This window comes from Ranitomeya imitator, chromosome 2 (assembly GCF_032444005.1).
Source record: "Ranitomeya imitator isolate aRanImi1 chromosome 2, aRanImi1.pri, whole genome shotgun sequence".
In the NCBI taxonomy this organism is placed as follows: Eukaryota; Metazoa; Chordata; class Amphibia; order Anura; family Dendrobatidae; genus Ranitomeya; species Ranitomeya imitator.
Window position 1 is genome coordinate 791,504,448 of NC_091283.1, and position 24,904 is coordinate 791,529,351.

Sequence of the window (24,904 nt, forward strand, 5' to 3'; positions counted from 1 at the left end):
TTGGATAAGAAGCCAAATCAGAAACTTCATTTGCAGACATGTTTTTCTGGGTGTTTACCCCTCATCGTGGCAAAGCAGGAGGTCTGATTTGACTAGGTGAGAGGCTCTGACAGGGAGTCTAAGGGGAAACAAACACTCTGAAATGTGCCTGGTCTGGATTATAATCCTAAATCATGTGGCAAGACTTGTTCAAGGGTTTATATTGTCTTTTGGGATTGCTACCCCAATAGGTGGCACTACAGTTCCTGTCTTCTTCCTCTCTGAAGAGTTATTTGCATATTTCAATTTTGGGAGGAGCATTGTACGGCTTATAAGTTTCCTCAAGCCAGCCTGGCATTCTCAAACTATAGAAACGATCCCATTTAGAACCCCCCTCAGTCAGAGGCCTCTCACCCAGCTAATTTAGATCTCCTGCTTTGCACTGATGAAGGGTAAATATTCAGAAACTTGTGTCTGCCAATGGAGTGTCTGATTTTGCTTCTTATTTTAAAGGTACCTTCACACATAACGATTTCGTTAACGATATCGTTGCTTTTTGTGACGTAGCAACGATATCGTTAACTAAATCGTTATGCGTGACAGCGACCAACGATCAGGCCCCTGCTGGGAGATCGTTGGTCGCTGGGAATGATCAGGACCTTTTTTTTGGTCGCTGATCACCCGCTGTCATCACTGGATCAGCGTGTATGACGCAGATCCAGCGATGTGTTCACTGGTAACCAGGGTAAATATCGGGTTACTAAGCGCAGGGCTGCGCTTAGTAACCCGATGTTTACCCTGGTTACCATTGTAAAAGTTAAAAAAAACAAACAGTACATACTTACATTCCGGTGTCTGTCACATCCCCCGCCGTCAGCTTCCCTGCACTGACTGTCAGCGCCGGCCGTAAAGCAGAGCACAGCGGTGACGTCACCGCTGTGCTCTGCTTTACGGCCGGCCAGCGCTGACACAGTGCAGGGAAGCTGACGCCGGGGACAGACACCGGAATGTAAGTATGTACTGTTTGTTTTTTTTAACTTTTACAATGGTAACCAGGGTAAACATCGGGTTACTAAGCGCAGCCCTGCGCTTAGTAACCCGATGTTTACCCTGGTTACACGGGGACTTCGGCATCGTTGGGCGCTGGAGAGCTGTCTGTGTGACAGCTCTCCAGCGACCACACAATGACCTAAACAGCGACGCTGCAGCGATCGGCATCGTTGTCTATATCGCTGCAGCGTCGCTAAATGTGACGGTACCTTAAGTCATGTGGTAAGCCTCGTTAAAGCATTGATATTGACTTTTAGGATTGCTACATACAATAGGTGGCACACAAGTTCAAGTCCTCTCCTTTTCTGGGGAGGAAATGTGCATTGTTGTAAAATATGTAGTATTTCCTTATTATCTTGCATATTTTTCTAATCGTTTTATAAAACAAATATTCTCTTCTCTTATGTACACTGCCAAAAAGCCGATATTGAGAAATCTGTTGAAAAGAAAGGCAAAAAAGATTTATTACAAATAAGATTAAAGAAACAGAGGTATTTAGAGGTGATAAATCTTCACGCTATATATTTTCCATTTCTAGTGCATGTCTTGGCATGTGCAATGCTATGATTCTATTCATTGTCAATTTTTTATGGTATAGGAATTTCATTCCTTTCTTCAGGAACCGAGGCAAGAGGGGGAACTTTGTGAGTGCTCCGGGTGACAGTGAATCTACTCATGTGCAGGGCTTCCTCATAACATGGAGGGGTTTCTGGTCCGGTATAAGGAAATTGAACTGGAGGAACATGGGAGTGAGAAACAGCAAATATCCTCCGAGCAGCTGGACCAAAGACAGACTGGAGAGCTGTGAAAACAAGAATAGAGTGTCAAGTCAGGGGTTACAGGGAATCTATCACCAAATCCTATCATACAAACTGCATACATTAACAAAATTGAATATCTTATTCCTGATGAGGAGGCTAGTGTACTTACCTTTAAATGTCATGTGACTGTATAATCCTTTTTTAATGTTTTCCAAAACTGATAGTAAAATGAACGACTAGTGATGAAATATCAGGAAGGAAACATTTTAATACTGATTATACAGCCATTCTGAAATTGATTTTTTTTTCTAAGTTAGTACATCTGCCCAATCAGGTCTAAGGGATCTATATAATAATTTATAAAGTTTGTATTATAATATCTGGTGACTAGTGTTGAGCATTCCGATACTACAAGTATCGGGTATCGGCCGATACTTGCTGTATCGGAATTCCGATACCGAGATCCGATATTTTTCTGATATCGGAAATCGGTATCGGAGTGTGCGGTGCGTATGGTTCCAAGGGTCTGGAGGAGAGGAAACTCTCCTTCAGGCCCGGGGATCCATATTAATGTAAAAAATAAAGAATAAAAATACAAAATATGGCTATACTCACCCCTCCGAAGAACCCTGGCTGTCACCGCTGCAAGCGTCCGCCTCCGTCCTTAAGAATGCTGTGAGTGAAGGACCTTCGATGACGTTGCGGTCCGGTCACCTGACCGCTCACGTGACCGCTCACCTGACCACGACGTCATCGAAGGTCCTTCACTCACAGCATTCTTAAGGACGGAGGCGAACGCTTGCAGCGGTGACAGCCAGGGTTCTTCGGAGGGGTGAGTATAGCCATATTTTTTATTTTTATTCTTTATTTTTTACATTAATATGGATCTCAGGGCCTGAATGAGAGTTTCCTCTCCTTCAGACCCTGGGAACCATGCAGGATACATTCCGATATTTGTGTCCCATTGACTTGTATTGGTATCGGAACTCGGTATCGGCGAGATCCGATATTTTGTCGGTATCGGCCGATACCATCCGATACTTGCAAATATCGGAAGGTATCGCTCAACACTACTGGTGAGTGGTGAGTGGTGACAGATGCTCTACAAAAAAAATACACTTAATTTATCAGGTTACAATCAATAGAAGTAGCTTCTCTGCTTCTGTATTTTAGTAGATGTTCCTGCCAAAAAAAAACTGAGTTTAGATTTCAATTTAAGGTTATGAAGAAATGAAGCCAGGCTTTCTTAAGAAGTGTAAACGCGTGAAAAAATAACTGAATTACTGATCCATTACTTATGTAACCTTACTGATCGTATCTTTACTAAATTAAATTCCATACCAGTAAACATCATCAAAATGAGGATCGAGGCTCTTTAAGGCTCCGTTCACATAGAGGCTAATTATTGCGGACCACCGGTAGTAATTACCGCTGTGGATGTCATAGCGAGAAAGTTGAAATTTCCATAGCAAAGTGTAAAATTCACACTTATATCAGCAGCATAAATTGACATTCTGTAGATCGCTAACTCAATTTACGTTGTGAATATATATTGCAGCATGTCAATTAGATTTCTTAAAGTTTAATGCACTTTACTGGCTCTGTGAATCACAGTGGATTTTCCGCAAGTGAATATGCAGCGTAATATAACTGAATTCCGTAGGTTGCAATTCTGCCTTTTAAATTATATTTATACTGCCTATATGACCATGTTTGGGTAATATTTAGAATAAAAGTATACCACATTGTACCCTGTTATGTTCTCATTTTCTGTACAAGTACCCAATGACATGTAAAGCGCTGCGGAATATGTTTCCGCTATAGAAATAGTTATTATGGAGAAAACCCCAGTTCGTATGGATTTGCATACCGGCTCGATGCTATGCATATCCCAGCGGGACCGTTTATCAAGTTGGTTGTTCTGTATGTTTTGCTTTATATAAGAGCAAAGCTGTGACTGATTTCCACCCAACATTTGCGGAATATGTTTGCGCTATAAAAATAAAAAGATATTATTATTATTATAGACATATTTCGCTAACTATTCTGAACCATTGATAAGGACGTGCAAGTAGTGTTGGACTGGGGGTGCCAAGGTCCCACCAGTAACCAACTCCAGGACCCCACTTTTCAGCTTCATGCAAATGTGACATTATCCTCAATCACAATTTTATAGAACAATGAACTGGGTAGATTGTTAAATGAATAAGATGCCGCCTCTGTCTGTACATAGTGATTTAAGTATGTGCCAGGTGCTGTTCATATAAGAGGGTGGTGGCCCACTCTTGCACAGGGGCACACCGGAGGATTTTCTTATTCTCCTGTGGGCCAGTCCAAGCCACTGCAAGCAGGCATGGAGTACATCACAAGCTTCTAATCTATTTCATGGAGCACTATGGAAAATGTAAAATAAATGTTGGGTGTGGTGGGACTTCTGGTACATTTGTAATATGTTGTCTCCTTTAGGGATTGTGTAGACAACTGTATTTTCGGTGAATAACATTGGATTGCACTCAGAGTAATATTATTCTATGGGGTTGTGCACATGTCTGATTTTTTTTCCTCAGACAGACAAAATTGCAGCATGCACGATTGGCATCTGATATCCGGATTGTACTCGGCCATGCAAGTCAATGAGTCTGTGGAAAAAGTAGGTCTGCACTCGTGTGAAATCTGAGGGCTGTCCGATTTTAGTGAGAAAAAAATCTGGCATGCTACTTAGTTGCAGAATATTTGTATCAGATTTTTTAGAAAAGCAATCCAAAAACAGTGACATTTTGGTCATAAGGACCTTCTTCAGACAGATTGGAAAAATATAGTTTTTTGTCATCTTATTCTCTGGCAAGAAAATCGAAGCACACTATGCTCACACTCTGGTCAAACTCAGGGTATAATTGGGCTGCTTTTCTTGTATGAGAGAAAATATGGATGTGTGCTCAAGCCCTTACACAGATGGGACGTCGTTATTCTTTATCATAGGACTTACTGTATTTTTTGGACTATAAAGCGCACTTTTTCCCCAAAAAATTTGGGAGGAAAATGGGGGTGTGTGTCTTATAGACCGAATGCATGCTTACCGAGGGGTTTGCAGCAGTGGTGTAGCAGCTTCTCTTCCTCAGGGAACCAGCTTTGGCAGAATTGTGGAGATGCTGAAGCTCAGTGTTGGCTGTGAGAAGTGCGGAGAGCATCATTGGTTTCCCTGCGGTCATCTTCTTGAAGCCATTGGCTGCCGTAAGTGGCACGTGCGCTGATTGAGATCTCGGTTGACCTCTTGAGCTCCATTTTCCTGAGGCTGTGGGCTTGAGATCTCGGCAGCCCTCGGCTTCAGGAAAATGACCGCCTGAGGCTGCGCGTGCGCTGATTGAGATCTCGGCATCCATTTTCCTTAAGCCGGGGGCTGCCTAGATCTCAATCTGCGCACGCGCAGCCTCAGGAAAATGGCCGTCGAGAAACCAATGATGCTCTCAGCTCTGTTCACCGTGGACACCGGGCTGCAGCATCGTCACATTTCTACTTCTGGCATCCTGAGGAAGGGACCCTGTTCCATGCAACGTACTCTGCTGTGCCTCACTGCCAATACCGGACCCGCAACATCGCATTGCTGGGATACTCCAGGACTGCAGCATTGCCCCACTTCTGCCGCCGCCGGCTTCCTGAGGAAGGGACCACGCCTCCTGTAACCACGCTCTACCACCGCCGGCCCTCAGGTAAGATACCTTAAATTCGGACAATAAGACGGACCCCCATCTTATAAAAATCTATTTTTTTTGCCATTTTCCACCCCAAAATTTGGGGTGCGTCTTATGGTCTGGTGTGTCCTATAGTCCGAAAAATACGGTAGTTCCTTTTTTTTCTCATTATTACCATTCAACCATTTTTTCCCTTCTGATCCTCCCCCTCTGTACCTTTTCTATATCACACAATCATGTGTGTCTCATACAATATGCTTTTATTTTATCTATGCATTGTACAAAATTCATCTTTATGAATTTGGTCTATATAATTTTTAAACCAGTTTTTAACCCCTATCTGACATTGGATGTCATAGTCGATTGCGGCCGGGTGGCCCCGGGGGGGGGGGGGGGTCGCAGCCGATCGCAGCCGGGTGTCAGCTGACTATCGCAGCTGACATCTGGCACTATGTGCCAGGAGCGGTCACAGACCGCCCCGGCACATTAATCCCCGGCACACCGCGATCAAACATGATCGCAGTGTTCCGGCTGTATTGGGAAGCATTGCGCAGGGAGCAGGCTCCCTGCGCGCTTCCCTGAGACCCTCGGAGCAACGCAATGTGATCGCGTTGCTCCGAGGGTCCTTACCTCCTCCTCCCTGCAGCAAAATGGCTGCGGGGCTGCATCCGGGTTCTGCAGGGAGGTGGCTTCACAGCGCCTGCTCAGAGCAGGCGCCGGGAAGCCAGTGCTGTTCCTGTGTGATCGCTGATCTGACACAGTGCACAGCAAAGTGTCAGGTCAGCGATCTTACACTATAACATGATGCCCCCCGGGGCAATGTTATAGTGTAAAAAAAATAATATTCAGATGTGTAAAAAAATTTTTTTAAAAATTCCCCCCCCAAAAAAATATTGTTCCCATAAATACATTTCTTTATCTAAATAAAAAAAAATAAAAGTACATATATTCAGTATTGCCACGTCCGTAACGACCCGACCTATAAAACTGTCCCACTAGTTATCCCCTTCAGTGAACACCGTAAAAAAAAAACGAGGCAAAAAACAACGCTTTATTATCATACCGCCGAACAAAAAGTGGAATAACACGCAATCAAAAAGACTGATATAAATAACCATGGTACCGCTGAAAATGTCATCTTGTCCTGCAAACAATGAGCCGCCATACAGCATCATCAGCAAAAAAATAAAAAAGTTATAGTCCTCAGAATAAAGCGATGCAGAAATAATTATTTTTTCTATAAAATAGTTTTTATCGTATAAAAGCGCCAAAACATAAAAAAATGATCTAAATGAGGTATCGCTGCAATCGTACTGACCCGAACAATAAAACTGCTCTATCCATTTTACCAAACGTGGAACGGTATAAACACCCCGCCAAAAGAAATTCATGAATAGCTGGTTCTTGGTCATTCTGCCTCGGAATAAAAAGCGATCAAAATATGTCACGTGCCCGAAAATGTTACCAATAAAAACGTCAGCTCGTCCCGCAAAAAACAAGACCTCACATGACTCTGTGGACCAAAATATGGAAATGTGGTAATGTAAAAAATATTCTTTACAATAAAAAGCGTCTTTTAGTGTGTGACAGCTGCCAAACATAAAAATCCGCTAGAAAACCCGCTATAAAAGTAAATCAAACCCCCCTTCATCACTCCCTTAGTTAGGGAAAAATAAATTTTTTTAAAAAATTTATTTATTTCCATTTTTCCATCAGGGTTAGGGCTAGGGATAGGGTTAGGGCTAGCTTTAGGGTTAGGGCTAGGGTTAGGGTTAGGGCTAGGGTTAGGGCTAGGGCTAGGGTGTTATGAACAGGTAATTCAGAACCACAATGGACCTTGAAGTTCAGAGCACACAAAGTGACCTGACAATTACCAAAAACATAGGACGAGCTCTGAGACGTGGGAACTCTGCTGACCGCAATCCCTAATCCTATCACACCACACTAGAGGTAGCCGTGGATTGCGCCTAACGCTCCCTATGCAACTCGGCACAGCCTGAGAAACTAACTAGCCCTAAAGATAGAAAAATAAGCCTACCTTGCCTCAGAGAAATTCCCCAAAGGAAAAGGCAGCCCCCCACATATAATGACTGTGAGTAAAGATGAAAATACAAACACAGAGATGAAATAGATTTAGCAAAGTGAGGCCCGACTTACTGAATAGACCGAGGATAGGAAAGATAGCTTTGCGGTCAACACAAAAACCTACAAACAACCACGCAGAGGGGCAAAAAGACCCTCCGCACCGACTAACGGTACGGAGGTGCTCCCTCTGCGTCTCAGAGCTTCCAGCAAGCAAGAAAAACCAATATAGCAAGCTGGACAGAAAATATAGCAAACAAAAATAACACAAGCAGAACTTAGCTTATGCAGGATAGAAAGGCCACAGGAACGATCCAGGAGGAAGCAAGACCAATACTAGAACATTGCCTGGAGGCCAGGATCAAAGCACCTAGGTGGAGTTAAATAGAGCAGCACCTAACGACTTAACCTCATCACCTGAGGAAGGAAACTCAGAAGCCGCAGTACCACTCTCATCCACCAAAGGAAGCTCATAGACAACCAGCCGAAGTACCACTCACGACCACAGGAGGGAGCTTGGCCACAGAATTCACAACATAGGGTTAGGGCTGCAATTGGGGTTGGGGCTAAAGTTAGGGTTAGGGTTGGGGCTAAAGTTAGGGTTGGGGCTAAAGTTACGGTTAGGGTTTGGATTACATTTATGGTTGAAAATAGGGTTGGGATTCGGGTTAGGGGTGTGTTAGGGTTAGGGGTGTGGTTAGGGTTACCATTGGGATTAGGATTAGGGGTGTGTTTGGATTAGGGTTTCAGTTATAATTGTGAGGTTTCCACTGTTTAGGCATATCAGGGGCGCTCCAAATGCGACATGGCGTCCGTTCTCAATTCCAGCCAATTCTGTGTTGAAAAAGTAAAACAGTGCTCCTTCCCTTCCGAGCTCTCCCATGCGCCCAAACAGGGGTTTACCACAACATATGGGGTATCAGCGTACTCAGGACACATTGGACAACAACTTTTGGGGTCCAATTTCTCCTGTTACCCTTGGGAAAATACTAAACTGGGGGCTGAAAAATCTATTTTTTCCACAAAAATATTTTTTTATTTTCACGGCTCTGCGTTATAAACTGTAGTGAAACACTTGGGGGTTCAAAGTTCTCACAACACATCTAGATAAGTTCCCTGGGGGGTCTAGTTTCCAATATGTGGTCACTTGTGGAGGGTTTCTACTGTTTAGGTACATTAGGGGCTCTGCAAACGCAATGTGACGCCTGCAGACCATTCCATCTAAGTCTGCATTCCAAATGGTGCTCCTTCCCTTCCGAGCTCTCCCATGCGCCCAAACGGTGGTTCCCCCTCACATATGGGGTATCAGCGTACTCAGGACAAATTGGAGAACAACTATTGGGGTCCAATTTCAACTGTTACCCTTGGAAAAATACAAAACTGGGGGCTAAAAAATAATTTTTGTGGGAAAAAAAGAGTTTTTATTTTCACGGCTCTGCGTTATAAACTGTAGTGAGACACTTGGGGGTTTAAAGCTCTCACAACACAACTAGATGAGTTCCTTAGGGGGTCTTCTTTCCAAAATGGTGTCACTTGTGGGGGGTTTCAATGTTTAGGCACATCATTCTCTCTCCAAACGCAACATGGCGTCCCATCTCAATTCCAGTCAATTTTGCATTGAAAAGTCAAATGGCGCTCCTTCACTTCCGAGCTCTGCCACGCGCCCAAACAGTGGTTTACCCCCACATATGGTGTATCAGCGTACTCAGGACAAATTGTACAACAACTTTTGGGGCCCAATTTCTTCTCTTACCCTTGGAAAAATAAAAAATTGGGGGTAAAAATATTATTTTTGTGAAAAAATAAGATTTTTTATTTTTTATGGCCCTGCATTATAAACTTCTGTGAGGCACTTGGTGGGTCAAACTGCTCACCACACATCTAGAAATGTTCCTTAGGGGGTCTACTTTCCAAAATGGTGTCACTTGTGGGGGGTTTCAATGTTTAGGCACATCAGTGGCACATAATTGCCCTCAAAAGACATACCAGATAAGCTTGATGTGAGGCTGTAGGCCATGGTAGAAACTTTCGGCCATGCACAGTGCTCACAGAAGCATGAGCAACATGCTGCTTTGAATTAGGGTGTTGCAAAAAGGCTCCTGGAACACTTAGGAAAAATGGCTTGACCACTGTTTCCTCAACCAAATCAATGTAGCCAAGCTATTAGTGTACCTTGAATGAAGACTACAGTAGAGGGTTCTGGGTACTGTACATTATGCAACCCCACAACATAATCCTTGGAGTAGTTCCACAGTGTCATTCATTCGTGTAGGTCTCTTCATGGCATTGCCCATGTGGTCTTTTCAGATTAGGAGAATGACGCTTAGTGATCCACTCTGTACTGCAAGTGATATTAGACATCGCAAACTAAGTCTAAGGGTACCGTCACACTATACCATTTCGATCGCTACGACGGTACGATTCGTGACGTTCCAGCGATATCGTTATGATATCGCTGTGTCTGACACGCAGCAGCGATCAGGGATCCTGCTGAGAATCGTACGTCGTAGCAGATCGTATGGAACTTTCTTTCATCGCTGGATCTCCCGCTGTCATCGCTAGATCGGTGTGTGTGACACCGATCTAGCGATCTAGCGATGCGATCCAGGGATGCATTCGCTTGTAACCAGGGTAAACATCGGGTAACTAAGCGCAGGACCGCGCTTAGTTACCCGATGTTTACCCTGGTTACAAGCGTTAAACTAAAAAAAAACAAACAGCACATACTTACATTCTGGTGTCCGTCAGGTCCCTTGCCGTCTCTGCTTCCCGCACTGTGACTGCCGGCCGTAAAGTGAAAGCAGAGCACAGCGGCTGTGCTTTCACTTTCACTTTACGGCCGGCAGTCACTGAGTGCGGGAAGCAGACTGCAAGGGACCTGACGGACACCAGAATGTAAGTATGTGCTGTTTGTTTTTTTTTAGTTTAACGCTTGTAACCAGGGTAAACATCGGGTAACTAAGCGCGGTCCTGCGCTTAGTTACCCGATGTTTACCCTGGTTACCCAGGGACCTCGGCATCATTGGTCGCTGGAGAGCTGTCTGTGTGACAGCTCCCCAGCGACCACACTACGATTTACCTACGATCACGGCCAGGCCATATCGCTGGTCGTGATCGTAGGTAAATCGTATAGTGTGACGGTACCCTAAGGCATCAAACAGAGTCTATGCAAACTATCAGCATGCATTTGCATGACATTTGGTTAGGAGCCAGATGTCCGGCTACAGATGTTCCATTGAATTCATTCCATGACTGTCAAAGGCTATCATGATACAGAGCATGACACCAATGGAAGATAGAATAGAGGGCTATTTCATCGATGAGTACTGCTTTTGTCTTGGATGCAATGATAGTTGGAGTTTGGTCTGGAGACTACATAGGAAACTGTCACGGGGATACCGCAACAGAGAGGGGCCAGAAGAGCACGGCATCTGGTTTCACAAATTCCTGCATTATATTAAGTTTGTGTTTGGGGTAGTTGTTTGGAGAGTTGTTCAGGAGATAGTTGACCGGAGTTTGTTTGCATGTTCATACTTATCCTCTCCTATTTGGTTTCACCTTCCTATACCTCCTGTGTGTTCCACTCTGTTGTTTGGTGAGTGTATTTTTTATGACTGTAGTTTTCATTTATCCCTGTCCGGCACTTGCATGCATGCGCTGGGTAGTTACGCCTGACCTTCTTGAAGCAGTATTGTCACAGGATTCATCCCCAAGTACAAGGCGTCCGTGTGCATACTTCTCCAAGAAAACATCGTCCGCCAAGAAAAACGATGATATTTTTAATAGGGGACATTGGTAAAAGGCAACTCTTGGCAATAAAGTAGGCCTTTGAGAAGTGGTGTCATTTTTTTGGAGGGGGCAGTTCAAATGTTTGTATTTGAAAACTGTCAAACATCTGACACCTAGGCAGGCAAGATGGTCATTATTTTTTAACAGATTCAACTTTGTTGTGACTTAGGGTACCGTCACACTATAACATTTCGATCGCTACGACGGTACGATTCGTGACGTTCCAGCGATATCGTTACGATATCGCTGTGTCTGACACGCAGCAGCGATCAGGGATCCTGCTGAGAATCGTACGTCGTAGCAGATCGTTTAGAACTTTCTTTCATCGCTGGATCTCCCGCTGTCATCGCTAGATCGGTGTGTGTGACACCGATCTAGCGATCTAGCGATGCGATCCAGCGATGCGTTCGCTTGTAACCAGGGTAAACATCGGGTAACTAAGCGCAGGACCGCGCTTAGTTACCCGATGTTTACCCTGGTTACAAGGGTTAAACTAAAAAAAAACAAACAGCCCATACTTACATCTGGTGTCCGTCACGTCCCTTGCCGTCTCTGCTTCCCGCACTGTGACTGCCGGCCGTAAAGTGAAAGCAGAGCACAGCGCTTGTGCTTTCACTTTCACTTTACAGCCGGCAGTCATAGTGCGGGAAGCAGAGACGGCAAGGGATGTGACGGACACCAGATGTAAGTATGTGCTGTTTTTTTTTTTTAGTTTAACCCTTGTAACCAGGGTAAACATCGGGTAACTAAGCGCGGTCCTGCGCTTAGTTACCCGATGTTTACCCTGGTTACCCAGGGACCTCGGCATCGTTGGTCGCTGGAGAGCTGTCTGTGTGACAGCTCCCCAGCGACCACACTACGATTTACCTACGATCACGGCCAGGTCATATCGCTGGTCGTGATCGTAGGTAAATCGTATAGTGTGACGGTACCCTTATAGGCCAGTGAATAAGAACATTGAGGGGGATGCTTTATCTCATTGGGGGAGGAAGTAATTAAATTGTGAAATAACATGGGATTCGATCTGATATATCTGGCAAGGTGTTCTTAATAATTTAAGGAGGATGGGGTCTAAGTATAAGAGTAAGGCTGATCGGAAATGCTTGGTGGGTCTGGACCTGACTGTTAGTGATTTGGTGTGGTTGTCCTCGAAGAACATTAAGTTGAAGGTTCCTTCTTGGAAACTTGGACCCAGGTTCATCGACCCCTATAAAATAGTTGCTGTAATTAATCCAGTAGCATTTCGCCTTGGTTTACCAACTACTTTCAAGATTCATAATTTGTTCCACAGATCACCCCAAGAAATATATTGCTTCCCCAGTCATTGTTATCGGAAATCTGGAATTCCATATAGCAAAGATTACTGATTCTCATTTTGCTTGCTGTTTGCTTCAACATTTGGTACACTGGAATAATTAAGGTCTGAGGAGAGAATGTGGGTACCAACATCAGATGTACATGAGATCAGGTTGATCCGGTCTTCTCACACTTCACATCCAGATAAACCTGATTCCAGAGGTCCATGTTAGGAGGGTGGTTACTGTCACGGGGATACCACAACAGAGAGGGGCCAGAAGATTGTGGTGTCTGGTTTCAGGAACTTCTGCACTGATCAGAACAGTTTCAGCATCTTATTAAACAGGGCAAGTTTTTTCCTCACTGGCAGTGCAAGGGTTAATCAGCTCAGTTCTGCTATATATGCTTGCCACTGACACTTGGGAATTACCAGTGATAGTTCTTACTGCCTGGCTAGGAGTTGGAGGTGAAGTTCGTGTTTGGAGTAGGCATTTGGAGACTTGTTCAGGAGGAATTTGTATGCTCATCCTTATCCTCTTCTATTTGGCTTCACTTTCCTATACCACACTTGTGTTCCACTCTGTTATTTGGCTAGTGTATTTTGAATTATTGTAGTTTTAATTTATCCCTGTCTGTCTTCCCTTGTTTGTCTGGTTAGCATAATCCTGTACAATTAGGACTCACACCTCCCTGAGTGGGAGAAGGAACAGTTAAGGGTAAATATAGGATGATAGCAAGGCATGTGACCACGGCGTCTCCACCTTCAGGAGTAATCCAGTGGTCAGAATAGACTAGGGAGCCCCTAGTTCAAGGGATTGGGTAGGTGCCCACAGTCCCTAGTCACTATGTGACAGAAATGCCATGAAGAGGCCTTTGTGAAGGAATGTGAAAGTGTCACAGGAGCTGTTTTTCAACACAACAATGCCAGGTATGTTACTTCTGTGAACATGCTACCATGGTCTGCAGTGTCTCCTGACTTGTCTCCCATTGAGCACATCTGGGAAGTCATTGGTCAGCAATTGCAAACAGAGATCCAGCAGTGGATCGTGATGATCCACCAAAATGCATTTAGCATGGCAAAACATTCATTCAACGATCAGTAATAACTTAATTGATAGCAGACAAGGTGCGTGTAATTCAGCATGTGATGTTTATACTTGATACTGAATAAATCAAGATGTTTGGAAAATGTTGTTTCCATTTTTTTACTATTTGCGTATTGTTAACATGTCTATCAATTTAGTAATTTTCATAATTCCATGAGGTTTATTTCTTGATGTTACAATTTCAAAATTGTATTTTTTCCATATGGTGAAAACTGAAATGAAAAAAAAAAATCAAAATGGCCCCAACTCTGTTTTTGTTCAACTTGCCTCTTAACAATAAAATAAAAAATAAAAATAGAATAAAAAAGCCATCAGAAAGTCTGTATGGGCATCAAAATGGTAATGATAACTGGAAAATTAAAACAGTATAGCTCTTGAAAGACAAGAAGGAAAAATTGAATTTGAAAAGGGTCCCACAAGGACTCTGTCATCCAAGAAACTTCATAAACCTGTAGCCTGCCTTATTTCTAAAGGTACCTTCACACATAATGATTTCGTTAACGATATCGTTGCTTTTTGTGACGTAGCAACGATATCGGTAACGAAATCGTTATGCGTGACAGCGACCAACGATCAGGCCCCTGCTGGGAGATCGTTGGTTGCTGGGAATGATCAGGACCTTTTTTTTTGGTCGCTGATCACCCGCTGTCATCGCTGGATCGGCGTGTGTGACGCCGATCCAGCGATGTGTTCACTGGTAACCAGGGTAAATATCGGGTTACTAAGCGCAGGGCCGCGCTTAGTAACCTGATGTTTACCCTGGTTACCATTGTAAAAGTTAAAAAAAACAAACAGTACATACTCACATTCTGATGTCTGTCCCCTGGCGTCAGCTTCCCGCACTGACTGTGTCACCGCTGTGCTCTGCTTTACGGCCGGCCGGCGCTGACACAGTGCAGGGAAGCTGACGCCGGGGGACAGACACCGGAATGTAAGTATGTACTGTTTGGTTTTTTTAACTTTTACAATGGTAACCAGGGTAAACATCGGGTTACTAAGCGCGGCCCTGCGCTTAGTAACCCAATGTTTACCCTGGTTACCCGGGGACTTCGGCATCGTTGGTCGCTGGAGAGCTGTCTGTGTGACAGCTCTCCAGCGACCACACAACGACCTAAACAGCGACGCTGCAGCGATCGGCATCGTTGTCTATATCGCTGCAGCGTCGCTAAATGTGACGGTACCTTAAGGCTCGGCTATAGTCGCAGTATAGCTGCCAGCACAATCTTGTTTCTTTCTAAGCCCAAAACTAATTTACAGGCACACACTGTAATTAAACCAAAAAAGTCATGCCGCCATAATAAAATCACTGTGTGCATAGTAACTAGTGTTATTGAAATGTCTGTACAGTACTGTAATGGCTTGATAAGAGATAACCATGCAATATATTTGCCTTTTAAGTGACTCACAGGTCAAAGTACTTTGGATGGTACTGTCATGGTCGAAGGCTATGACTGTGACTTCACAGGGCTGTTCCCCTGCCCGCTCCGGGCAACGCTGTTGTCTCAGGTACCAGCAACGTAGACATGCACAAGTGACTCCAAACATTAGCAGCAATACTCCTGCCGTAACCACAAGCCTAAGATGGAACAGAGAAATGACAAAGAATTGAGAGCTATTAGGCTTTAATTTTTTTATAGCGTGTTTAGCATAATATTGCTCTTTCTGACTCATTATAATCTGAAAATCACTTTCTAGATTTTATTGCATTGCTACAAAAAGTAGAATTTTATCAAGAAAATATACAAAAAAATGCAGCCTTTTAATGTATTTTATAGCAGATTGTAGTTCTTACCAAATGTACCACTGGCTCATCCATTCTGTCTTGTGGCAGCTATTTGTTCAAGCAAGAGAAAAAAAAATCAATTAGAACTTAGCATTAGGTACTTATGTACTTTACTTTTTCAATAACTCATGCATGTTCAAAGTAGAATGATTTGGTCATATGGTATCCATAGAAGCCTATCTAGCATCTAAAATGGCTAATTTCGACTCCATATTGTGAAGAAATAGAAAATATATCTGTAATGTCACCGGTTTAGTAAAACAATCTAACTTTAAGGTATCTTAAATGTAGACAGGACAGTCTAAAAATGCCCCAAATTTATCAAAATTATTCATTCTAATTCATAAGTTTGGTGCAACTTTAGACTCTATAGTCTAAGATTCTGCCACATGTTAATTTACTTTGCAGCAATAATATAATTTGTCACAAACTTTGAGACCATTTCGGTGCATGATGTTGCAATTTCAGTAATGCTCTATTCTCTGAAAAGTCATACTGACTTTCTATTAGGTCAAGCCCCTTTGTTGAGCAAGCCAAAAAAAAAGGTGCTTAAAATACATAACAATTGTGTTGGAAGACATTTAAAACTGTGTTCACATTGATTTTTTTTAACTTTTTTTTTTGGAGTGGATTCTGATTAAAATCCTCCTTAGAACCGCTTCAAAAACTCTTATCAAATTCTTCCAGTTTATTACTATGGGAAATCCAGTTTGCTGTTCATATGATTATTTGTTTTTTTCTTCACCTTTTTTAATTTCTTGAAGAGATTTTGGAATATGCAATGTGGAAAAAAAGAAAGTGCATGTCACTTTGTAGGGATGTGAACTGTCTGTTCCTGCCCCCGAAGACAACAGATGCACTATGTGAATATTGTCATTGGTTTTATATTTGAAAGTAACGTGTGTCTAATATAATGTGATATAATGTATTATGGTGATGTCCAGGATACAAAGTATTAATGCATGATGTGAACATATCATAATGGTAAGCTTAGCACAGCATATAATGTACCAAAACGATAGTAGGCTAGCATGTAATATGTGAAGTGGTTAAGGATAGGTTTAGCTAAGCGGGAGGGCACTAGTGCTGATTATTAGGGGTGCACTTCCTGGTTAGAGGGAGTTCAGTGTCAGTTAGTGAAGTGGATAGTGGAGTTCAAATTCAGGTGGGATGGGTTGCTAGGGACAGCATGGGCCAAACATTCAGGGCAGTGGACAGCCAAATGGAGATCCCTGATGGATATTCCATCAATGTCTGGAGTCTAAGGCTCAGGCCAGGTACCATTGAGAGGGCCTGGTCTTCTGACAGCATGAGGTCGATGGACACAGAGTTACATAAGGAGCAGGTGACAGGCCCCATGTGCACTGCGGCAGAGAACAACGAATCCCTGGGGTTCATGGACTCAGCGGGCTTGGGGGTAGTCCAGAATAAACTTGTGGAATAATAGAAGAGTTGTACAAAGGAAGAAGCAAGTGTGAATTGTTGTGCCTTAACCCACCTGTTCTCACCTGATGAACTTGGACTGTTTAGTAAAAGTTTGACTATTGCAAAGAACCTGATGTCCCATGCATTGTGTGTGGCGGCTCCTGAGGATGAAAGCCTGGAGGCAGTGGAAGCCTGCGCCTACAAGTGAGCGTGATTCACCTCATGCCCTATAGCACACTTGGACTGTGACATCCCATGTCTGTAAAGTGCCAGAGCGCAACCAGACTGCAGCTCGGTCGTGACTACTGCTCTCACTTATCAACTTCTTTGAAGAAGGTCCTGAAGGAAACCTCTCCAAACTAGTCACTGTCCAATTAAAAGGCTGCAAAGAACGCTTTAAGGAAAAAATGTTATCAAAAGACTTCAAAACCACTTCTCCCCAAAACAGGAGAGATCCCTGAAGATGTTTCTGCTTGAAAAACTCAGTACTAACAAAGCCTAAGGGTATGTGCACACGAGGTCTTTAAGGTGCTGGCGGAACAACCAAGTTTTTAAGGTCAAAGTGCTTCAGGAAAATGCCATCATTCGTTTTCCTGAAGAGTCTTCGCCAGTGTTTTTTCAGTAATTTTTGCAGCTGCTCCACCACTGGTGTCCACTGGTATATTTTTACATATATAGAGTGAATGGTTTCCAAACCCTGAAGTGGTTAAAAGAAGTGACATAAGACTAAATACATGCACAGCAGTGTCATTTTGACTTTGCTGTGCATTGTGTTAATTTTAGCGGTGCTTTTTCCGGCAGATTCCATGCAGCATCGTTCTTGAGACGTAAGGCTTTACCACCTGCACTATAATTTTGTTAGCAAGCTGACCGAAGACTGATCATGACAATTCTTTTAACCGCTTTAGGGTGTCCATACCATGAAGTGATTAAAAGATGTGACATAAGATGTAATATTTGCACAGCAATGTCGTTTTGATATTGCTCTGCATTATTTTCATTTTATGAGGCACTTTTGCCCTTGAAAAAAACGATTTTACCCATAGCCTTACAAAAGTTGTGAATATTACTCACTGTTTAGAGCTTTCACAGTCGACTTCACAGTCTCCTTTAGATGCCTATAATAGTAACAATACATATATATAAATATAAAGAACACCTACTAGGAAAAGAGAATAAAATGTATGTTTACATTAAAGGGAACCTTTCAGCAGGATTGTGCACAGTAACCTACAGACGTGTCAGGTTGGCGCCGTTATACTGATTAAAATGATACATTGGTTAATGAAATCCATCTTGTGGTTGTTGTTTAATCTTTATTTTCAGTTTATGATATGCTCGTACTCCGGGGCGGCCTGTGGGGGGTTTTCATGTGGTGCTGTGATTAAGTATTCATCTGTATGGCTTCTGACCAGTCAGTGACCAATCAGTGACCTGACCTAGTTTATATAATGAATATTATATATATATATATATGTATATATATATATATATATATATATATATATATATATATATACAGTACAGACCAAAAGTTTGGACACACATTCTCATTTAAAGATTTTTCTGTATTTTCATGACTATGAAAATTTTACATTCACACTGAAGGCATCAAAACTATGAATTAACACATGTGGAATTATATACTTAACAAAAAAGTGTGAAACAACTGAAATTATGTCTTATATTCTAGGTTCTTCAAAGTAGCCACCTTTTGCTTTAATGACTGCTTTGCACACTCTTGGCATTCTCTTGATGAGCTTCAAGAGGTAGTCACCGGGAATGGTTTTCCAACAATCTTGAAGGAGTTCCCAGAGATGCTTAGCATTTCTTGGCCCTTCACTCTGCAGTCCAGCTCACATCAAACCATCTCGATTGGGTTCAGGTCTGGTGACTGTGGAGGCCAGGTCATCTGGCGTAGCACCCCATCACTCTCCTACTTGGTCAAATAGCCCCTACACAGCCTGGAGGTGTGTTTGGGGTCATTGTCCTGTTGAAAAATAATTGATGGTCCAACTAAACGCAAACCGGATGCAATAGCATGCCGCTGCAAGATGCTGTGGTAGCCATGCTGGTTCAGTATGCCTTCAATTTTGAATAAATACCCAACAGTGTCACCAGCAAAGCACCCCCACACCATCACACCTCCTCCTCCATGCTTCACGGTGGGAACCAGGCATGTAGAGTCCATCCGTTCACCTTTTCTGCGTCGCACAAAGACATGGTGGTTGGAACCAAAGATCTCAAATTTGGACTCATCAGACCAAAGCACAGATTTCCACTGGTCTAATGTCCATTTCTTGTGTTCTTTAGCCCAAACAAGTCTCTTCTGCTTGTTGCCTGTCCTTAGCAGTGGTTTCCTAGCAGCTATTTTACCATGAAGGCCTGCTGCACAAAGTTTCCTCTTGTTGTAGAGATGTGTATGTTGCTAGAACTCTGTGTGGCATTGACTTGGTCTCTAATCTGAGCTGCTGTTAACCTGCGATTTCTGAGGCTGGTGACTCAGATAAACTTATCCTCAGAAGCAGAGGTGACTCTTGGTCTTCCTTTCCTTGGGTGGTCCTCATGTGAGCCAGTTTCTTTGTAGCGCTTGATGGTTTTTGCAACTGCACTTGGGAACACTTTCAAAGTTTTCCCAATTTTTTCAGACAGACTTCATTTCTTAAAGTAATTGCAGCGCCCCAGAGTCCTGGTCATTGCAGTAATGTTATTCTTCCATTAGGGGGAGTGATGTTACGTCTGAAGGCAATGAAGGAGATCTTCTGTCCAGGTATCACAACCACAAAACTCACTTCACACTCCAGTCCGCCAGGGGGAGCCATGCTTCTATCTATTAGGGCACTCCTCACACTTAGGTAAAACTGGTGGGTTGGTTAGGAAGTTAGATAGAAGCTGACTGGAGGGAGTAGGAGATAGTCAGTGAGTCCCGACTGAGTTTGGCAGAGGCTGGTTGGAGTGGGTTCCAGCCAGCTCCAGACTGCGGCCTGTGGAAGACGAAGGTACACAGAGCTGTGCCTGCATCCCATGCGGCAGCATCCTAAGAAAGGACACAAAAGGAATTGTGTTGCAGTGAGTGAGCAACGAAGTCATAGCAAAAGGAGAGGAATATCAGAGGGAGACCAGCTAGAAGCAGGCTGCCTCCTTCTGAAGTGCACTACCGGTAGCCAGAACACCGAGGGAGTAAGGATCTCTATGCTGTTACTTCAGAGCCTGGCAGGACAGTTAATTCCACTTCAGCTGCCTGACCATATACCCAGGAGGCAGGGTGGCAACTTGTGGGGGCCGGGGCGTCTCTAGGGTCCCTATAAAAAGCCTCAGGCCACCAGTCATACGGGTTTGTCCTATCCGTCAGGGGGACAGAGAGAAGAGACTTAACATCTATAGTAGTTGTGAGGACCTTACCGAGTTGCTCAGCAGGGAGGAACTACAATGGCCAAGCGCTAGAGGAAGGCTATTGAATTCCACTTGGATAAGGGGACTCTGGATTTGCCTTCAGACAGGCCGGACTCTGCCGGCCCTGTGGTCCCTACCCTGGACTGTGGATGCTGAAGCCTTCAGTAAAGGTAAAGAGACTGCAACCTTGTGTCCTCGTTATTCACGAAGCCTTACATCATCCACCATCCACACTCTGGGAAGCCCTGGGGACATACTTCACCTGTGGGAAGGTATAGCATCTAGCTGCCGTAACATCACCCCAGCGGACCCCTAAGCAGCGTCGGTCACTCTGACCGAATACCACAGGTGGCGTCACGAACATTATCCCTTTTAAGACTTTTCCCCCATTTCATCGATGGACCTCCCGAGGGCCACGGACCGGGTCTGCCACTGTGACATCCCCGCTGAGAACCGAAGGGGCCCGGCTCCGAGTAACCCCTAGCCCTTGGGGGCGCTCCATAATGATGGCCACTCATTTTTCTTTACTTAGCTGCTTTTTTCTTGCCATAATACAAATTCTAACAGTCTATTCAGTAGGACTATCAGCTGTGTATCCACCAGACTTCTGCACAACACAACTGATGGTCCCAACCCTAATTATAAGGCAAGAAATCCTACTTATTAAACCTGACAGGGCACACCTGTGAAGTGAAAACCATTTCCGGTGACTATCTCTTGAAGCTCATCAAGAGAATGCCAAGAGTGTGCAAAGCAATCATCAAAGCAAAAGGTGGCTACTTTGAAGAACCTAGAATATGAGACATAATTTCAGTTGTTTCACACTTTTTTGTTAAGTATATAATTCCACGTGTTAATTCATAATTTTGATGCCTTCAGTGTGAATGTACAATTTTCATAGTCATGAAAATACAGAAAAATCTTTAAATGAGAAGTTGTGTCCAAACTTTTGGTCTGTACTGTATATATATATATTGTAGTGCAGTGGGGTAGGTGCAGTGCGACAGATAGGCAGAAACCACAGAAAGTTCAACAAAAACAGTGTCCATATTCTCAGACTCACATATAGGAGTGATATCCTCTGGATCGCAGCCAGGTTTCCAGAAATATTGTTAGAATCTGTTTTGTTTTTTGACTATCCACCATCTTGTGGTTTTCTGGCTGCTGGTCTTTTCCCCCTGGTGCTGGGTTGTCTTAGGTCAGGTGATTGTATCACCCTTTTTTTACCCAGCACCTGCCTCCCATTCCTTGCTGGACAACAGTGTTAATCTGCTTGAGTTCTGGCTAGGTGCTTTGATAGCTTTCTGTGTTTGATATTGTGCAGCTCTGGGATTCCGGGTTCTGCTATCTTTAGTTTCTGTTTTCAGTTGGTTTCTGCAGCCATCTCTGTGCTTCTATTAGGAGGTGACCTGGTTTTATACTAAGTCCTTAGATCTTTCAGGGACTTCCTTCCCCCTATCTATAGGGCTTCGCTGAGATTAACCTAGGATCGTCAGTGGGTCTATTTGCAAGGAATGAGTCGCCCACTTCAGCCGAGTCTTAAGGCCCCGTCACACATAGCGACGCTTAAGCGATCCCGACAACGATACGACCTGTCAGGGATCGTTGCTGCGTCGCTATGTGGTCGCTGGTGAGATGTCACACAGTGCGATCTCCCCAACGACGCAGCAGCGATGCGGCGACCTGTAGCGACCTGTACAACGATGCTATTTCATGATGATTCAATGGGACGTCCTGTCAACGAGGTCGTTGGTAAGGTGTCAAACACAGCGATGTGTGCTGCCCAGCGGGACCTCAACGATCAAAAAACGGTCCACACATAGCGAGATCGCTACTGAGGTCGCTGTTGCGTCACAAAACTTGTGACTCAGCAGCGATCTCGCTAGCGACCTCGCTATGTGTGACGGGGGCTTTAGTGCAGGGTCAGTTTTCCCCCTTCTATCCTAGTTCTGTGTTGCAGTTCCATAACAAATACAGTCCGTGTTCAAAACCGGCACCGCCGTGTCTCTTGGGTGCGTCAGCCGCCTTGAAGTCCCTGGCTCTGTGTTAGCTCCACACAGACCTGGGTTGCAAAAAGCCTCCTACTCTGCAGCTTGCAAACCCCAAACTGACACACCCAAGACAAAACTGACATATTTTAAATGGAATCGTGGCCATAGAGCCACTTCGAAAACCTGGAGTGGAGAGAGGGATTCGCTCCACCACCAAACCTGCAAATTCCTCTAAAAATAAAAGACCTTGATGAGTTCTCCTAAAAATACAACTACTGGCATATACGATCAAGCAGCAGCGCAGGCGCCTGCCTGCAGAAGGTGATTCCTAAGATATATATATATATATATATATATATATATATATATATATATATATATATATAATATTCATTATGTAAACTAGGGGGCAGGTCACTGAGGGATTAGTGACCTGTCAGCAGTCTATATTATGAATATCTAATCAGAGCAGCACATGAAGACACCCTCACAGGCCATCCCAGAGCACAAACATATCATTAGCTAAAAACTGAAAATAAAGATTAAACAAGAACCACAAGACGGATTTCATCAACCAAGGTATCATTTTAATCAGTATAATGGTGCCAACCAGACACTGTCTGTAGGTTACTGTGCAGATTGTTGCTGACATGTTCCCTTTAAGAAATGGAAATAATTTGTTATTGCTTTACTGAGACACATTACATGGATAAAACAGAGGATTTTTTAAATTATTATTATTATTTATTATTATAGCACCATTTATTCCATGGTGCTTTACATGTGAGGAGGGGTATACATAATAAAAACATGTACAATAATCTTGAACAATACAAGTCACAACTGGTACAGGAGGAGAGAGGATCCTGCCCCCGAGGGCTCACAATCTAATTAGAAGTAGATTGCAAAGTTGCTTGTTATTAGAAGGATACTTAAGAAAATCAAATATTCCCAGGTTCTCGAAATATTATCATAATTAATCCCTATAAAACTAAATCTTTATTGATAATTAGAACCTACACATTGGTTTACACCACAAAATTGACAGAAATAAACACAAACACTGTACTCACACGTAAACGCTAAAATTTAAAAATGGGGTATGTTATGTGTCTCTGGTGTGCAGGGGCGGACTGGGCCGGGTTGCAGGAATGCATATGCCCACCGGGCCAGTGACTAAGCAGCTGCACAGGGCCACTGGAGGACTGGCAGTGATTATAATACATAGCGCACCTGTATTGCGTGGTCGCCTCATCCCCCAGCTGCCCCGTGATGTGATGAGCAGGCTCCTGTGCGGCACTGCCACTCTGAGGGAGACAGCACAGCCAGCAGCAATCAAGATGAAAGGTCAGCATATAGGCCTGTGTATGCGCGTGGAGTTCCCAGGGTTCCCAGAGCTGTGAGCAGCAGAAACCGAAGTGCTGCATGTGGACATTAGCCGCCCCTCACCACAGAGGAGAGTGTGTGATGTGTGTATGAGGTATCTGGTATGTGTGATGCTGTGTGTGTGAGAGCTGCATGTGTGTGATGCTTGTGTGGGTGATGCTGCGTGTGGGAGAGCTGCCTGTGTGTGATGGTGTGTGAGAGCTGTGTGTGTTTGAGATCTGTGTGTGATGCTGCACGTGCGTGATGCTGCGCGTGTGATGCGTGTGTGTGATGCGTGATGCTGCGTGTGTGAGTGCTGCACGTGTTATGCTGCGCGTGTATGTGAGCTGCGTGTGTGAGATTTGTGTGTGTGAGAGCTGTGTGTGTGTGAGAGCTGCGTGTGTGTGATGCATGTGTGTGAGAGCTGCATGTGTGTGATGCGTGTGTGTGAGAGCTGCATGTGTGATGCTACGCGTGTGTGATGCGTGTGTGATGCATGTGTGTGATGCTGCGTGCATGAGAGCTGCGTGCGTGTGAGAGCTGCGTGTGTGTGAGAGCTGCGTGTGTGAGAGCTGCATGTGTGAGAGCTGCGTGTGTGTGATGCTGCGTGTGTGAGATTTGTGTGTGATGCGTGTGTGTGAGAGCTGCGTGTGTGTGATGCTGCATGTGTGTGATGCTGCAAGTGTAATGCTGCATGTGTGTGTGAGCTGCGTGTATGTGTGAGCTGCGTATGTGTGATGTGTGTGAGCTGCGTGTGTGAACTGCATGTGTATGATGCGTGTGTGAGCTGCATGTGTGTGAGCTGCGTGTGTGTGTGTGATGCTGCATGTGTGTGATGCGTGTGTGTGATGTGTGTGAGCTGCGTGTGTGTGATGCGTGTGTGTGAGCAGCGTGTGTTTGTGAGCTGCATGTGTGTGAATTGCATGTGTGTGTGATGCGTGTGTTTGAACTGCGTGTGTGTGTGAGCTGCGTGTGTGTGAGCTGAGTGTGTGTAAACTGCGTGTGTGTCATTATACAGTGAGGCTGTGTGAGTCATTATACAGTGGGGCTGTGTGAGTCATTATACAGTGGGGCTGTGTGTGTCATTATTCAGTGGGGCTGTGTCATACAGTGGGGCTGGGTGTGTCATTATACAGTGGGGCTGTGCGTGGTTCATTATACAGTGGGGCTGTGTGTGTCATTATACAGTAGGGCT

The 24,904-nt window shown here is 44.1% G+C and overlaps 1 protein-coding gene across 1 annotated transcript; it reads right to left on the reverse strand.

Moving 5' to 3' along the window:
* Window positions 1–1,468: 1,468 nt before the first annotated feature.
* Window positions 1,469–18,072, reverse strand: TMEM52B (transmembrane protein 52B). The gene is made up of 4 exons (XM_069755880.1): window positions 18,035–18,072; window positions 15,545–15,583; window positions 15,159–15,328; window positions 1,469–1,831 (listed from the first exon to the last, which is right to left on the reverse strand). The coding sequence occupies exons 2-4, from the start codon at window positions 15,562–15,564 to the stop codon at window positions 1,617–1,619; spliced, it is 405 nt and encodes a 134-aa protein (XP_069611981.1). The 5' UTR covers window positions 15,565–15,583; window positions 18,035–18,072; the 3' UTR covers window positions 1,469–1,616.
* Window positions 18,073–24,904: the final 6,832 nt, after the last annotated feature.